Source organism: Arachis ipaensis, chromosome B5, assembly GCF_059453495.1.
Source record: "Arachis ipaensis isolate K30076 ecotype BB chromosome B5, ASM5945349v1, whole genome shotgun sequence".
In the NCBI taxonomy this organism is placed as follows: domain Eukaryota; kingdom Viridiplantae; phylum Streptophyta; class Magnoliopsida; order Fabales; family Fabaceae; genus Arachis; species Arachis ipaensis.
Window position 1 is genome coordinate 147210973 of NC_142440.1, and position 16272 is coordinate 147227244.

Here is a 16272-nt window from a genome sequence, read left to right on the forward strand (position 1 = left end):
TCTTCTCTCATTTTTATCAATCAATTATGAATTATACTAAAAAAAATTGGTGCATATAACATTTGTCAAAATAAAATAAATCTATGATCAAGTGTAGTAGATTGAGATTCCTTGTGTAATGAAATTATGATATCATCAAAGTACTATGAAAATAAAAATGGGAATGCACTAAGTACTACAAAAATGGCTGCATCAAACTTAAAAGAAAGAATACATAATACATTACATGATGATGATAGAAAAAATACTAATACATTACATGAGTATGAGATTGATGTTCTACATTGGGAATAAGTCATCCTTGATAGCAGGACATATCCACTGTATCTGAATGTATGTGATCTCCCACATATCATCATCTTCTTTGGGCACCAAAATCTCTTGCTCCTTCATCTGTGTTATTATCTTCTTCAACAAATGAGGTATTATTTCACTCAAACTTGATGGACCATAATGCCCCAAGTCAGCTTTCATACACGTGTCCATCCTCCTCAATATGCCTAACCAGAATGTCCTAAATCCAGGGCTCTCAGCTATTTGCCTCAATGACTGCAAGAACATATCAGTAAACAGCTCCATTGCAAGCTTAAGTGTCCCTTCCATGCTCCTCATTTCCTTTTCTGCGCCTTCCCTCCTCGAGTACTCCAGCATCTTCTCGTGAAGCTCGTCGACCATGGCGAAGATCACAAGGTTGAAGTAGTTGATGCAATTGGATGATATAAAAAGGAGTTCCTCAGCAAGCAAGAAACTCTTGTGAAGAGAATGAACTGCATGGTTTCTTATCTCTTCTTGTCTTGACAATGTTGTTCTTCTGAATGCTTCTCCAAGTTTCACAAACAGGTTCATGTTGTAGTTTGCAAGGCTTCTGCTAGTTTCCTCATTAGAGGAAGAGCTTGTGCTGCTTGATATACTGAAATTACTCCCAGGATCTGAGTATAGAGTCCTGTGCCAATGGATCAACAAGTTAACCGAATCGGCTAATATATCTAGCATCTTTTTCTTTTTATCTGCAGGACTGTTCTTAGCTAGAAAACAACCAAAAGCACAATCAATGCAAAACGCATAATTCGTTCGTGACACATGAGTTCCATCAGAAAACAAAGTGACCAACGCATCCACTCCCAAGTCGTAGGTTTCCGGATACCTCCAGGCGACTGAAAGCAAGTTTAAGAGCGATTTCCATCCGAAAGGAGTCTGCAAATTTGCAGCATAGTCGGTGACTATTCGGCTGGCTGTTTGAGAAATGATATCATGGCATGTGTCAAGGATCTCTTTATCAAGCTTCCACATTAAAGTTATGGACTTGAATATGGCCTCCTCACTTATCTTGTCATCAACTGGTTGGGAAAAGAGCTTTAGACAGATCTTGAGAAGGCCTAAAAGAGCTTTCTCAGCAAATGGGACTGGGGAGAACATTTGGAACTGAACAACTGCTAGAAGATATTCATGGAAATTTGGCCAAAACATGTGGAACCTGTGAGCATTAACTGTGGCTACTGCACTGAGTAGTTCCCAACAGAACTCAATGGTTTCTTCCTCATCGTGCTGTGTGCTATACTTTTGGCCTTTTCCGGCAGCCGCAGATATTAAAGATCTTCCAAGGCTGTGCAAGGATTCTATGGGAATGTTTGAACAAGTACTGAAGATGCTACCAATTTGGCACAGTTTGATCATCTTGATATTCCTATCCGATTCGTTACTAAGGTTTATTCCATCATCCGTGTTGTCCGGCGAAAGGAGAGTAAAGCGTTGCATTATGGTACCCATTTGGTGGCTGCTAAATCTATGATCTTCAGTAGGAGATGTAGCTGATTCAGGTGTGGTTGCTGCATCTGCAGATTGCTCAAGATCAAGAACAGATTGGGGAATCAGCTTAAGCCTCTTGAGTTTTATCAAGCAGTCTACAATGTTCTTCCAACCCCCTCTAATCCCGTTGCGAAACATGTTTGCTATGGTGAAAACAGCAACTGTTGCCAATCTAGGCTTCAAATCATGGCCAAATGTGTAGAGAGTCTCTTCTGGAGAAGCATATGGATTCTGCAATGTGGTGAATTTGCAGAAAGATGTTATGAGCTCATCAAGGGTATCTTCTAGTCCATACTGAGCAATCCTCGCAACCGAGAACAAGCCTTCAATGCATTCATGGAGCAGCTCCTCTTCATCATTATGCTCAAAGAATGATGAAAGAGCCGCAACCGATGGACCAGCAATGCAAGCAAACATATCCCTGCATAATCTGCGATCATAGTCACATTGTATGTAATTCTGTGACACTTTGGATCGGTTTATGAGCTGAATCCACCTGCTTGGTGTCATGTCTAGTGACACAGTACTTGTGTCAAGGGCAATTGCATAACTTGAAATGGACTGAAAAAGCTCTGAAAGATAATCTCTAGGCAGATCCTGTCCTGCGTTGATGGCGCGATTGTTCCTAATGAATTCTTCTTCTGTCATCTTCTTCTTAACTTGAGGATTGTGCTGATCAGTATTGAGCATGATGAGGGAATAGCAGAGGATAAGAACAGTGTCCTTGCTTGCAAACAAGTCTGATGATTGCTGATCATAGAATCTATCCGAAAAGGCTTCGAGTATGCGCTGAATCTTTTGTGACTCCCCTGGCAACAAGAAACTCTCTAGATAGAACCGAAGAGCAGTGTCAAGAACCATCCCATTGAAATGGAATGTCTCTGTGAACTCCTTGAGAACTTTGAGGTAGAATTCATCAGGGTCTCCAAGGTATTCTCCTATGATCTTCTTGTCTAGGCCGGGTGTGTATCGAAAAAAGTAAGCATACCCTTTTGGATCCGGAGGATCAGATATCAATTTAGCATGCTTCAAGTACTCTAGACCCTTCTTATTATCTCTGTTGAAATGGTTTGCAGCAATCAGCAATTTCTTCTTCTGATATTTCCTCATCCTTACATGTTCCACCCAAGTGTCCAAATCATCTTCATCTCTCTCCATGTCTTCCCAAAACGGTATATACTCATTCAATTGAACTGCATAAGCACCTAAAGGACCTGAATCATCTTTGTCAATGTTGTCTGCAATGTGGTGAATCAGAATCAATAGTCCTTCAAAGGCTTGGATTTGCATGCTTGTGGAGGAACCACTCCCTGCAAATGAATGCTTGCATAGAAGCCTGCCGAAGTCCTCGAATACGTTCCGGCAACACGGATCGCAGTCAAAGTTCACATAAGCTTCTATGATGAATGTTGGTTGTCTGCAAAAGTTTATTATTCCCTCACCTGCTACTTCTTGAATCGAAATTGAGCTTCCGAAACTTGCAAGTCTTGTTAACACGTTTAAAAAGAAAGCTTCTAGCTGGAAACGTAAAAACCTACAACATTAAAATCATACATAAATAACATAAGTAGCAACACTATACAACAAATCTTTTAATGTTGTCTGTTCTGTTCATGTGAAGCATGAAAAATTACTTATAAAGGATATAAGAATATCTAGTGTGAATGCATTGTACGAGACTTGATGCTAACTTATACTATGTTTATTTCTCAACTTTTTTTTTTATCATGACTTTGACATGTAATTTTGTTAATTTGTTTCAAAGTAAGAAAGAATATATGGATAACATATTATTATATATTTAAATTATTTACTTATTATAGACGTGAAATATACATAAGATAAATTTCATAAATTGAATACACAAAATATTTCTCTTTTGACTAAATACGTAAAAATTTATATTTAAAATTTCGTTTATTTCTTTGACTAATGAAGAATAATGAAATCTAACCTTCTTAGAAAGTGGTAGGCATTCAAGACAGTGCTGCAAATCATGGACAAGACAAAGGAACTAGACCATGAACCATAGTAAATCAAATGGTGAAACAAATCATCTTGGATCATCCTCAAGAGCCTAGGGTGCCTCCCAATAACATCCCCACTAAGTTCAAGAGCAGAATTGATCATAAGCAACGCAAAGATCTGAACATTCTCATCAGCAGTGTGAGGTAAAGTCCCATCAGGATTCTCAATCACAGACACAACATTCAACAATGAACACAAGAAATGGAATATGTCAATGGCACACTTAATCCCATAGCCAGTCACTTCCCCACCATCACCATCATCATCCTCATCATCATCATCATCGTCATCCGTTTCTGATCCAGAGTATTCCCCACTGCGGAGGTGGCGGCGGCCACCCTTCTTCTCAAGCTCTGGAAGCCTAGAAAACACAACCTGAACAAGGGACAGACCCAAATTAGATGTATATATATAGAAATACACTTTTTCTTTGTTTTTATCTTGGATTTGAACCAATACTAATTAACTCTCTAAATCATTATATTAATTATTACATATTTATGTATATTATACATACTGATTCATTTTTTTTTAACTAAATAATCAATCATCAGAGTGATTAAATTTATTATAATAAAATAATCAAATCTACAATATTAGAATAATCAAACTTATTTATAGGTAATATAACAAAAAAATTTTGAGATACTAAATAAATAGTGCTATACACATAACATGATTATATATGATTTATTTGCTGTTACTAGTAAAATTTTCTGGGTTTGTATCAGCTTACCTGTATAAGCTCATGCATGGTGTACCTGGCATTCCTCTGAAGCAAATCACCGCGATTAACAGATTGCTGCACAACTTGAAAACAAGCATTGACAAGCGTGCACACAGCGGGATCACTGAGCAAGATGGAAGCCCTGTGGTGCATTGTCCCAGCAAGAACCTGAAGAATCTTCATCATAACGGCGTCCTCAGACACCGGATCAGTTTTCTCGAGTCGGCAACCGGTGATGGCGGTAACAATGGCTTCCATGCCTTCTCTGGCACCGGGCGTCCTTTCATCGAACACCTCGAACTTGAGGATCTTGAGGATGGAAGAGAGGGCGACGGCTGTGGCGGCGGCAGGCATGTCGTCGTTGAGAATGACGTCAAGGAACGGGGAGAGGTAGATAGAGGGGTCAATGCTGCGCCATTCTTGTGTAGGGTTGAAGATGAGAGAACGAAGGGACCTTAAGGAGGTGACAATGGAGGAGTCGTAGGTGTCTTCCGGGGAGGAATAGAGAGGGTTGAATTCGGGGCTTCGACGAATCACTGCAAGAACTGCACCAACCTCGGTGTTTAGCATGCATGAGAGTGCAAGTTGTTTCCGTTTTGATCTTGAAATCGACTTGCTTCTTTGGTTGTGCTGGTGGTTATAATCTTCTTCTCCGTTTAAGAAATCCATTGCTGATAACCGTTTTATTGATTTCGCCATTTTTTTTTTAATTTATTATTTCTTTTACTCAACTATGCAATAGTTAATTAAGGTGGTGACATCATTGCTTGTGCATGTGCATGATTTTTGTTGAGAGAAGAAAGAAAAGCTTAGTTGGTTAGATGAAAGGTTACATTAGATTAGAGTGATGAGAGTGGAGAAGATCGAGTACAAAGGAGAGGGGATTTTGCATGGAGTTTCGCATGTTTGAGGACACAAATAATCATGGGGAAAATGATTGCCGGAACATTTGGCAAATCACTCGTACATTTAATTTCTTCTGTTTTATTGTCTTATTTTTATATTTTATTTATTTGAAGGGGTTTTGCCTTGCAAAAATGTTCGTTACACTTAAGTTATGCTTATGCAGTATGCACATCAAACATTAGATTATCTCGTTAGTCTTCCTTGCGAAAATTATTATTGTCAACCTCCATTATTTTTATTTATTTATTTTGTTGTTCAGAGACAAAGAAAAAAAGAAAACAAGCTAAAAGAAAAGACTAGGCAAAACTGCCATCCTAATTTCTATCTAACATGGTCTTCTTGCAAGACCAGAGCAATCTCCTCATTAGGAATGACCCATGCTTTATTTAAGGTTTAGGTAATTATGATTATTAAGAAGAGTATTATTAAATATATCTAAATATAAATAATATTCATTGATAAATCCCAATATACCCTTCGCCTAACAATCCACTAATGCTAATTCCCCTGTCATTTAGTGTAAGAATTTTGCATTACTAATCAATCTCATACTTTTCGTTCGTAAATTTTTAAAATAAATAATTGAATCAAATACCTTTTATTGACAGAATAAAATATAGTTAGATATGTACATAACTTTATAATGCATATTACGGTAGAAGTTTCACATTATCTCTAATTACATACTTAAAGTTGTAAGGACTTTAAAATAGTGAATAGTTGAAATTTAAACATACATTGAGGGATGAGATGATAATTCAGTAGCCAACAGCCTTAGGGAAATATTGGCTTCAATGGCGGATTTGATTTGCTTCTTGGCAGGCTCCTCCCGCTGTGCTTGCCGGTGAATAGATCTCCGATTGGACCCTGTGCGTGGCGCCGAAAGCAGGGCTTAGTCTAATTTGTTTTGGGTTTTCCTTGGTTTGGGGTTTTTAAGCCCACATAATTCAAACCCCACCCCCCCCCCCCCCCCGACTCGACCAAAAAAAAAGTAGTAATAAAATAAAAAATCGGTAACATCTTTTATAGTGTTAAACATAGTTTAATGCCCAAGATTATTTTTATTTCGAGTGTCACAAGAAGACAAGGGACAGACATTATATATTGGCTAGTTCTCTAATTCTATATTTGCATCTTTTCCCTTTCTTCCATATAAAAGCAAAACATAGAAGCTATTATGTTTCTGAAAGGAAAATAAAACTACTCAATCAGTATAAATTTACATATTGCACTATGAAAGTCAGATTCTTGACCCCATCCTACCTGCCACTAAAACATCTGTTTTCCCGATCTAAAAGCAGCTTTTAGTTCATACCATAAACATATTAATGAATCTAAATCATCTTCATTAAAAGATTTAGAATCTTGTATCCGTGAGAAAGACACTAGGGTCTTCAACCAATCTTCATGAAGTGTTGAGAACTCTGATCTCTGTTCACTTGATCTGAAACTTCTTCCAATTGATTTTTTCATCTGTTGGCTAGCATTTGAAGCAACCTTTACGGTATTCTCCGGAATCCCGGCCTTAAGGGCAACCTGCAACCCATAGCTCTCCGGAGATGCTCCGGAGGCAAGCCGGTATAAGAATACTAGTTCCTCACCACATTTGGAATAGCCATCAGATTTTGACTTGAAAGCACAAGCCATGTGCTGCATTTTAACATGCGGATGAGAGGCGAACTCTTTAGTGAGTGGATGGTAATGTGTGGCGAATAGCAACCGACAATTGACCTTTTCAATCAGATGGCGGAATACCTGTGGAAATCCAGAGAGTTATTAAATAGGATGACAATTTTCAGACATTATCAAAACATGGATACTTTAGGTCACACTCAATTTCAAATGTTTACTATGCCTCAAGCACAAGGTATAGCCTAACAGAACCTTAAATGAAAAAAAAGAAGATAGCCACACTGTAATTCTCCAACTTAAAGAGTATTGAAATTCTAAGCAGTGGCACACTTTAAAATAGAACCAAAGCGGCCGCTTGGAAAACCTCACACACACACAAGAATGTTAAAGAGCAGAGCCTCACTGCATATGCAATGGCATAGCCATCAAAAGTGCTGGTTCCTCGACCCAATTCATCAAGTATAACTAAAGAATCTTGAGTAGCATTCTGGAGAACTGATGCAGTTTCTGTGCACTCAATGTAGAAGGTACCTGAAAATAGAAGCAAAATTTGTTGGCCTGTACATTTCATCTTACTAGAAGCATTGATTTGTTTAAGCAGGAAAGATCATCTGGATGCCGTATGGTACAAATTATAAAGCATACTTCCATTTGTGAGTACTTACTCTCGCCTGTCATGATTCTATCTGTTGCTCCAAGCCGTGTGAAGATGATATCCACAGCTGAGAGAACACAACTTTCACATGGCACATAGCAGCCTATCTGCAAAGGCATCAGAGGCATATTATAAAGAAAGGTATCAGAAAAAGATGACATGGCAAAGTGCATAATATATAAGATGCATCCCCCTAGAGGTTTCATAATTCAGACATAAGCCCCTTGTATTATTCCAAAATGTGTAATGTTTTCCCCTTACAATAAGGAAAATTTGTTACAAAGAAAGAAAGAAAGGAAGGAAACTGAACAATGGTGTATACTTAAATCAGGCGGATAGAGTAGAGAGTGCAGAGGTCTAACAGGGGGAAAGCACGAGAGAATATACACTTGAACAAAAGAGAGAACCTGGGCCATTATAACAGCCAGACAGGTGGCACGCAAAAGTGTTGATTTTCCACCCATGTTTGGTCCAGTCAGCAGCAATGTGCGATGATGCCCACCTTCATTCTCACCAAGAATTATGTCATTGGGGACAGGCACACATCCATTTTCTCCAAGGGCAAATGGATGCCATAGCCCCTTCATTTTAAGCACAGGTCCTCCATTGTCTGTACCCGTAAAACTTTCTGGCACTATGACAGGCCTACACATACTTCCAGATGAGAAGCTAGAAGTAACAGCAAAGGATCTTAGCACGTCAATGCAATTGATGGCGTGAACAACTTCAAACCATTGTGTAGCTTTCTCCAAAAGTAGTTCAGCAAGTATTGTAAGTGTTTCGGCATCTGAATCTGTAACATTATGATTCTGCCACCAGATATAATATATGCTTAGTCATGTATACAAGTAAAAACTTTCCCTCTATTCCTCACATTAATGTTGACAAAGGAAAAAAATATTCAAACATAACAACATAACATAACAAGCAATTGCATGTTCTAACATATAACCATGTAATATTGTTGAAAATTTGAGAATCAACATTTGAGATACAATACACATCAAAATTCCAAACTGTTAATTCTATGTAGAAAAAGGCAAAGCAGTCAGCTTGCACGTGTTTAACAAAGATAATTAGAAATGGATTTGGTCACCACAATAAATGAATTGTTTAAAACTTTAATTACACAGATGTTTAGCATAATGCACCAAATTTGTTAAAAGGACACAAGGCTGTCAAAATAGAGTAAGCTTACACAGCCAGCCCAAATAGTGCAACGAAATTCATAGCTTATATAAAAACCAAAGTGATTTTCAGTTAGCCTGGTTAAACATTTAGCCTCCTCCCTCATCTACATTTTGGACCAGGCTCATTCCCCACTTCCCGAAGAACCAAATCTAAAATTTCCTAACAAGCTAATCCCACCTACAATTACCCGAAGGCTTGTCATCCCTGGATCTTGTATCTGTCAAGTCTCCCACTCCTTGCCTATCATTCACATAGTCCCCAATCTGGTCTCAGGTGCATGACCTACTCACATAGTCTTTGGGATTTAGCCCTCATCACCTTGGACCCTAGATCAGGGTGTTGATTAGTGCTTCTTCCTCATCATACTTCACAGCCTTAGCTTTGGCTGATCAATGTTCATGGCCATTGAGCAGGTACCCTCATTTTAGTACTATATCCAATATTGTGAACTAACATACATCCCTTGATATTATTATCACTGAATATTCTTCTATTTCAATATTTAAAATATTCGATAAATTACTGATGGTTATCAACAATTATAATTTCCAAGTAACACAGCAAACTGTCACTAACAGGACCCTATGATGAGGGTACATGCCAGTTCCCATACAATATAAGTTTCAAACTAGCAATTTTTTTTATCTTTAGTGCTTGGGTTTAGCTCTCATGAGCCTGGAGCCCTTAGATTGAGAAGATATGAAGGTTTTATTTCATATTTTTTAAATGAGAAGCATGAGTAAGAAAACAAACCTGATAATTTGGGAAGTCACTATCTACAGCTGCTTCAAACTGACTAAGAAATTGATCAAGCCCATCACTACCAGCCAGAATTGGTAGTTTAAAGACTTTTGTCAAGGATGATGTTAAAGGCTGCTCATTCTGTAGAAGAAGCAACAAACTCAAAGCAGTGCGAAGCCCTTTCACAAGTGACCCAAATACTTTCACCTGTAATAAATTAAACATTACATATGTGCACCAAGCAGAGACTATGATTGCCATAAAAAATGCAAAGTTGCTAGCAAGTCAATGTGCTTATTTTGACATTAAAAAAAGATGGTATCTGACATATGAGTGAAACTTGGTTTCAAAGTCAGTGTGAAAAACAATTACCATGTCCTGAACAAATGAGGCATAAAAAACAAAAATAGAAGTAACTCACCCTCTGCTTCAATATTTTTTTTGCCAACAAAGGCAGTAAAAGAGGGCCTGATAGTTGAAGGCTGGACTTGGTTCGGCCAAGCAATAGTTCCAAATCTGAAAGCTTGCGAAGATGTTGAGCAATATGTGACACAATCTCCGGGCGAGTCATTAAATCATCAACTGCATCAAGCCTATTTTTAATTCCTTCAGCATCTTTTAAAGGACGACAGATCCAGCTCCTAAGAAGCCGCTTTCCAGATGAAGTCACACAGTTATCAAGATATTTGTACAAAGTACCTGAAGTGAGAGGAGAACTGATTATACAACTGCATATTTAATTTATAATAAAATTATGTTGTAAAATTAAGACAGTTCTAAGATAGAACAAATCAAATAATCACTTACCTGTTTTCCCACCATCTGCATTATTACCAAAGATCTCCAGATTTATCAACGTCTGACCATCCATTTTAAGGCATCCCCTATAAACTTGGTAAGGATATATATCCCCATCTTGAAGGACATCATCTAGCTGTGCATAAAGTAGAACATTTTAATACTGCTACTAACCATTGCAACATAACTGAATATTCTTAAAAATACTGCTACTAACCCCACTTAAAAGGAATCATAGTAAGCACTAAACATACCTTCAATCTAACTAGATTATCAATCAGTCCACCAAGAGCACACATTGCAGTTTCATGATGAATAACTTTGCTCAGCACATAATCAAGTGAATGAAAAGACCTCTTAAAGTATTCTTTTGAGCGAACTAAATCATTGATTTCTGTGTTTACCAAGTCAGCAATAGACTGCACTGGAGTCAACTGTAATGTTGTTGAACCTGCAAAAGAGAATTGAGATTCAGAAATACTTTCTAACATTAAAATAAATTAGAGGACAATGAGAATTTTGTGCCTAGTATATAGGGAGTTTGCGTTGTAGTGCCAAAATATCCAAAAACAAAAGAACAAAGTAATGAAAAGAATTGCGACCTGAAAAGTGTTCCTAATGTAATTAGTCTCAAGTTATCAGAATGTACACAAGCAATTGCGTTAAGAATAATGAACATATATAGCCTGAATTCCTATGAAAACATTTTGTTCCATATATATATTCATATCATATGGATATAGTCCAGGTAGTGTCTACAGATTCAGAAGGTTAATCATATTGTGTACATATTAAAACCTGGTTCATTTTGAAATAAGAAAAACAAATTACCAAATAAATCATAACATTTTCCAACCACAAGATGTTTATTACTATACAAAACCGTGCAAAATCAATTTCAAGTAGTGCTGTAATTGATGTGTAGCTCCCAAGCCAAAGAAACACCCATATAAAATCCCAGAGTACATCACATTAATATATCCCCACACCAGCAACAGAAGATCACATCTCACCATGTAATGAGAATTTTCTAAGCGCTTTCTGAGCTCCTTTGGACAGCCCTGAAAAAACATTATATTTTAACATGAAATAATGGACCTTTAGATTTGATATGTATTTGAGAATAGATTGTTGTTCACCTCTACTTTCATATATAACTTCCTTAGGCGACACCTAAACACCAATGCCCAAAATTAAATTAGCTAAAAGTTTTACAAATGAGTTACAATTCATGAAACCTATACCCTAATTATAAAAGTGAAAAATAGGTAATTAAGATGTCCCAAAACATACTTGCATCAATAAAGCTCCCAGAGCAGAACATGATGCATCATCATCAATGGAGCCAACCCAAAATCGAAGACGAGCACAATCAACAAAAGCAAATCCATACACAACTGAACCATCATCCAAGCTGGTACTACCCTGTAAATTTTTCAATTTATCACCATTTAACAATTCGAGTTACCAACAAAACTATCTATGCATTAGGTATACTTATAATAGCTTGCAAAAATTAATAACTCAGCAACAGTGCAAACCTCTTTTATTGCAAGCAGATGGTTGGCATCAGGCCCAATATTACCCTCCACAGTGGTTGATGGAGTGATGACCTGAACTAATTTTCTTTGAATAACCTGAAAATATGATGACAGTCAGTAATACCATGCAAAAAAGGCAATCTAAATTTGCACGTTGCATAAGATAATTTGTTAGAACTCAAAAGCACTAAGGATAATGAATAAATAAAATGATATATACAGATTTATCTTAATTCAGTTCAATGTCATGTTTTCTGCTGCAATATCACTACATCAGGTAGGAAACAGTTTCCAACACATACAATAGACTGAGACACAGGAAATTCAAAATGTTTGAATGAACATGAATTTATCCACATCTAGGGTAAAAAGCTATGAAGCAAAACTTTCTATGTACAACCAAAGAACAACGTCATCTACAAGAATTTAGCAAAGCCAACACAACTGTAAGCATGGAAAAACTTACAGAGTTGGCTCCTCTAGCCTTTGCTTCTTCAGATGTCTCCAACTGCTCCACCCTTCCAACCTTGTATCTTCACAACGAAAGAAAAAACTCAAAACAGGGCATACTAAGTCCTCAATTCATTAGCTAGGAAATTGATATGCAACATGATTAGTAAGATCATATCATGCAATCTATCTGGAGTTAGCCATACTCATCTATGTGCTGCACGAAATCTCCACTTCAGATGTACATTACATTTAATCAAATCAACTTTCAAACAAAATCTCACTCTATCCTTAGTACTTACCCCCGAGCAACCAAGTTTTGAACAGCATCATCAATCCCACTTTCAGATATACCAACCTGAAGTAGCAAGTAATAACAACTCTCTTTAATCTTTAAGAGGTAAACAAGTAGGAAAGTAATAACCAAACGACTATACACGACAAAAGAGTTGACCTGTCGACATTTTCCCACACCACTTAATGTTATTTTCCAATCAAGCTCCTTATGGCCAATTTCAGCATCCATTTCATAGAGCTCATAAAACTTCCCCTGTGAATGCCATTAATTATGGCAGACTACTATTAATTGAAGGTAATGAATACACAGTAAATCCTCAGAATTAAATGGTATTACGACATCAATAGTCAAAATACTTCATGAACTAACCACTTTAAAAAATAGCAGAACATCCATGTATTTACACTTGACACTCCAATACTGTTTCTGTGAAGCTGACATCTTTTTCAAAGCATCCGGAGGTATATAAAGTGTTGTCCTGTCGTACAAAGGATCATTGGGCCTTCTTCCACTTGCATCCTTGATTCGAGAAGGATCAAGCCACTCAAACCTGCTAGCCACTTCTGCTTCCTTCTTAGTCAAGTTCAGTGATGGTGAATCCTCAAGAAATCTGACTCGTTTACCAGAATCCATCAATGAACGAAACTTGGATTCATCATCTCGACTTCGCTTAGCATGAGAAGCAAGAGGCTGCATCCCTGGTGTTTCAGGCCCAACAACATCATCATTAATTTCGATAGGCTTTAACTGATTTGCCTTTGCCTTGAGACTTACAGCAGTATTTTTCACCATAGGTTGAAAAGCTCCTTCATACTCCTGATGCTGTCCTTTACCGTTAGCACATAATGGTGAAGAAGACTTACACAAACTGTCATCTGATGACTGGCTCCTGCAAAAACATTAGCACACATAAGATCATTGTAGTGGCAAAATAACAAAAATAAAAATTAATTAAATTAAACAGCATTTTCATTTAGAAATTTCAGTTCCAGCAGTATTGTATGTTCGGTATTGTTTAACTTGCTAGAGAATAAAATTCCTTGGAGAAATCAAATTGCTTCAATTTACTATGTTGCAAAAGTTTACCGAATAATCCAAAATATGATGATTGATCATCATTCTCAAAGTGAAAATTCACATGCTATTTTTTTCCATTCACCTTTCACATGCATTTAGTTCAGATAACAAGTTGACACTTCTGTTAACTTACATTTTTTCTATTTTCTAATAAACTTAATGGAAAAAGAAAACAACATAAGAAAATAGAACGTCGAAATAAGCACATTTCATTTTTTTTCTCTCGCATTTTGGTGAAACAAAACCCTAAGGGGAATGACCGAATGAATGACTTGTACCTATGACTAAGCTTATCGCCGTCGCTGACAAACTTGTGCATGATGCTCTCAAAGAGGTTAGGAGCAAAGCCATTCCCGCTCGAAGCGAAGGTCGCCGGTAGAACCTGACGCGGCACCTTCTCCGGCGGCGTGTCGGTTCCTCTGACATCTTCTACCGCCGGCGCTGGAGGATTGACGGCGGCCGTGAAATTACGGTCGTGTTGACGGACAGACGAATCGGTAGGTCGGCGCTCACCGGAAGATTTGTTTTCCAGCGAGGCTTTCTGGAAGAATGAGAGTATCGATTTCTGGCGATTCATCGTTGAGGTGAGAATGGGAGAGTGACAGAGAAAATGTATGAAAGGGTTTAAGCTTTACGGTAGAATTGTGTATATTTGAGACTGTGCAGTAAAAATTTTTGGCGCCAAGGGGAAGGTTTAGCGCTCATTCTCAACCTGTTAAATTGGGTGTTCCAAAAGACCAAAACTATAAATTGCTTTCTCGGTTTCTCCCTTTCTGTCTTCATTTCTTTTTTTTTTTTTTCTTTTTTTTTAAAAAGAAAAATAAGTCCCTGCGTCAACAACAGTTTTGCTTAACTTTTACCCAGTTTAGAGACTATAAGGCTGTGTTTGGTTTATGTCTTAAAATTATAAAGATATAAACACAAATATATAAGAGTACATAGATATAAAAAGTCATTAATTTTATATTCTGTTTAATAATTAAGACATGGATAGAATAGAACACACCATTTACAATTTTATTAAAAAGTCAATTTTATCTTATTTATTCTAGTATCACCATCACCATTTCTGCTTTTTCATACTCCTTCAAAATCATCACAATTTACTATGGCATCATCATCTTCAAAACCAACACAGATCTTTTTTAATTTTTGGTAATTCTTCATCCAAAATAAAATCAACCTTATAAGCATAAAAAATTTATCCAAAATTGCTAAAAATTAGCATAACAAACACAAATCTCTATCAATTCAAATACAGAATAATTTATCACCTCATCCATGGCAAAAAACACCACAAATAAAATTTAATCCGAAATTTAATATTTATAAAATAAACAAAAATGCTTCAATAACATTCTAATCGAATAATACAAACATTCAAATATTTTATTAAAAAAATTTTAAAACAAATACAAATTGAATCTAAAGTAGAATAAGGCAACAAAGTAAATGAAAAAAAAAAGAAAGAAGTGGAGAAGAATGAAAAGAAGATGAAAATGAGGAAAGATGGAAGAACATGACAAAAAAAATAAAGAAGTGAAGAAGAACGAAAAGAATATAAAAATGAGGAAAGATGGAAGAAGGACAGGACCGACGAGAAAATATCATATCTGTAACGAGATTTGTGGTTGCTTCTGCTGTAGATCTGCAGTTAAAGAGAATAAGAACAAAATGCGAATGGGGGAGAGCAGCTTCGTTGTTACGACAGTCGTTGTTGATGCTGATCGAAGGGTGAGGCAGAGAGACTTTCTTATTTGCTGAGACGCTACCTGCAAAGAGAAGACAGAAGACAAACAGCGCCGCCAAAGAGAGGATGGAAGCGACGCCATTGAAACCCAAATCGGGCAACAACAATGGAGGCTGAGAGAGGAAACGAAGAATGGTTGAAGAAAAAAAAATTAGGTTGAAGGGATAAAATGGTAAAAATTTTCCGTGTCTCAACTTAAAAATGAGTATCTCAGCTAATTGGAAAGACACAAAATACATGTTTTTTGTGGGTATCTCTGTGTCACCGTGTCTCTCTTAGTTTGTGTTTCACAGACATCAACCAAACGGTGCCTAAGAGGCTCCTTTTTCTGTCTTGACTCTCTAAAGAAGGGGGAAGGAAAAGAAAAAATTACTCCGAACAAAAAAAAAGATTTAGGCTATTTTATATTCTAAAAATATATTTGGCTAAAGAATTTTAATATGGAATAAAGATGTATATTTTTGCTGGAAATGGAGGTTTTGGTGTATATACAGGTGGGTAAATGTTGCAGAGGTGCAGGCACAACACGCAAGTAACGTGCTGATTCAGCACGCACCCAACGTGTTGGACACTTGTCTAAATCAAACGCAACATGCACCATCTGTGTTTGACATGTGGCAGCTTGGCAAGCAACACGCATGCTGCGTGTTGTACACGTGGCAGATGCTGGTT

At 37.1% G+C, this 16272-nt stretch overlaps 2 protein-coding genes across 2 annotated transcripts; both read right to left on the reverse strand.

Moving 5' to 3' along the window:
* Positions 1–279: 279 nt before the first annotated feature.
* On the reverse strand, positions 280–5260 carry GNL2 (GNOM-like 2). Its single transcript, XM_016344755.3, has 3 exons — positions 4571–5260; positions 3761–4209; positions 280–3340 (listed from the first exon to the last, which is right to left on the reverse strand). The coding sequence occupies exons 1-3, from the start codon at positions 5258–5260 to the stop codon at positions 280–282; spliced, it is 4200 nt and encodes a 1399-aa protein (XP_016200241.1).
* A 1228-nt stretch (positions 5261–6488) lies between these two features.
* Positions 6489–14628, reverse strand: MSH7 (MUTS homolog 7). Its single transcript, XM_088488582.1, has 17 exons — positions 14129–14628; positions 13143–13662; positions 12930–13025; positions 12778–12833; positions 12492–12558; positions 12026–12121; positions 11778–11909; positions 11624–11657; positions 11498–11545; positions 10739–10935; positions 10494–10620; positions 10108–10385; positions 9699–9893; positions 8162–8563; positions 7765–7861; positions 7503–7630; positions 6489–7222 (listed from the first exon to the last, which is right to left on the reverse strand). Exons 1-17 carry the CDS (start codon positions 14425–14427, stop codon positions 6737–6739), a joined length of 3258 nt encoding a protein of 1085 aa, XP_088344708.1. The 5' UTR covers positions 14428–14628; the 3' UTR covers positions 6489–6736.
* Positions 14629–16272: the final 1644 nt, after the last annotated feature.

Bases quoted from the DNA above. Each gene is read 5' to 3' on its own strand.
- GNL2 (XM_016344755.3), bottom strand. From the start codon at position 5,260: ATGGCGAAATCAATAAAACGGTTATCAGCAATGGATTTCTTAAACGGA. The intron at 4,210-4,570 runs GTAAGCTGATAC...TCCCTTGTTCAG, and splicing joins CCATGCATGAGCTTATACAG to GTTGTGTTTTCTAGGCTTCC. The intron at 3,341-3,760 runs GTTAGATTTCAT...TTAATGTTGTAG, and splicing joins GCCTACCACTTTCTAAGAAG to GTTTTTACGTTTCCAGCTAG.
- MSH7 (XM_088488582.1), bottom strand. From the start codon at position 14,427: ATGAATCGCCAGAAATCGATACTCTCATTCTTCCAGAAAGCCTCGCTG. The intron at 12,559-12,777 runs GTAAGTACTAAG...TTCGTTGTGAAG, and splicing joins CAAAACTTGGTTGCTCGGGG to ATACAAGGTTGGAAGGGTGG. The intron at 10,621-10,738 runs GTATGTTTAGTG...CTTTATGCACAG, and splicing joins ATAATCTAGTTAGATTGAAG to CTAGATGATGTCCTTCAAGA.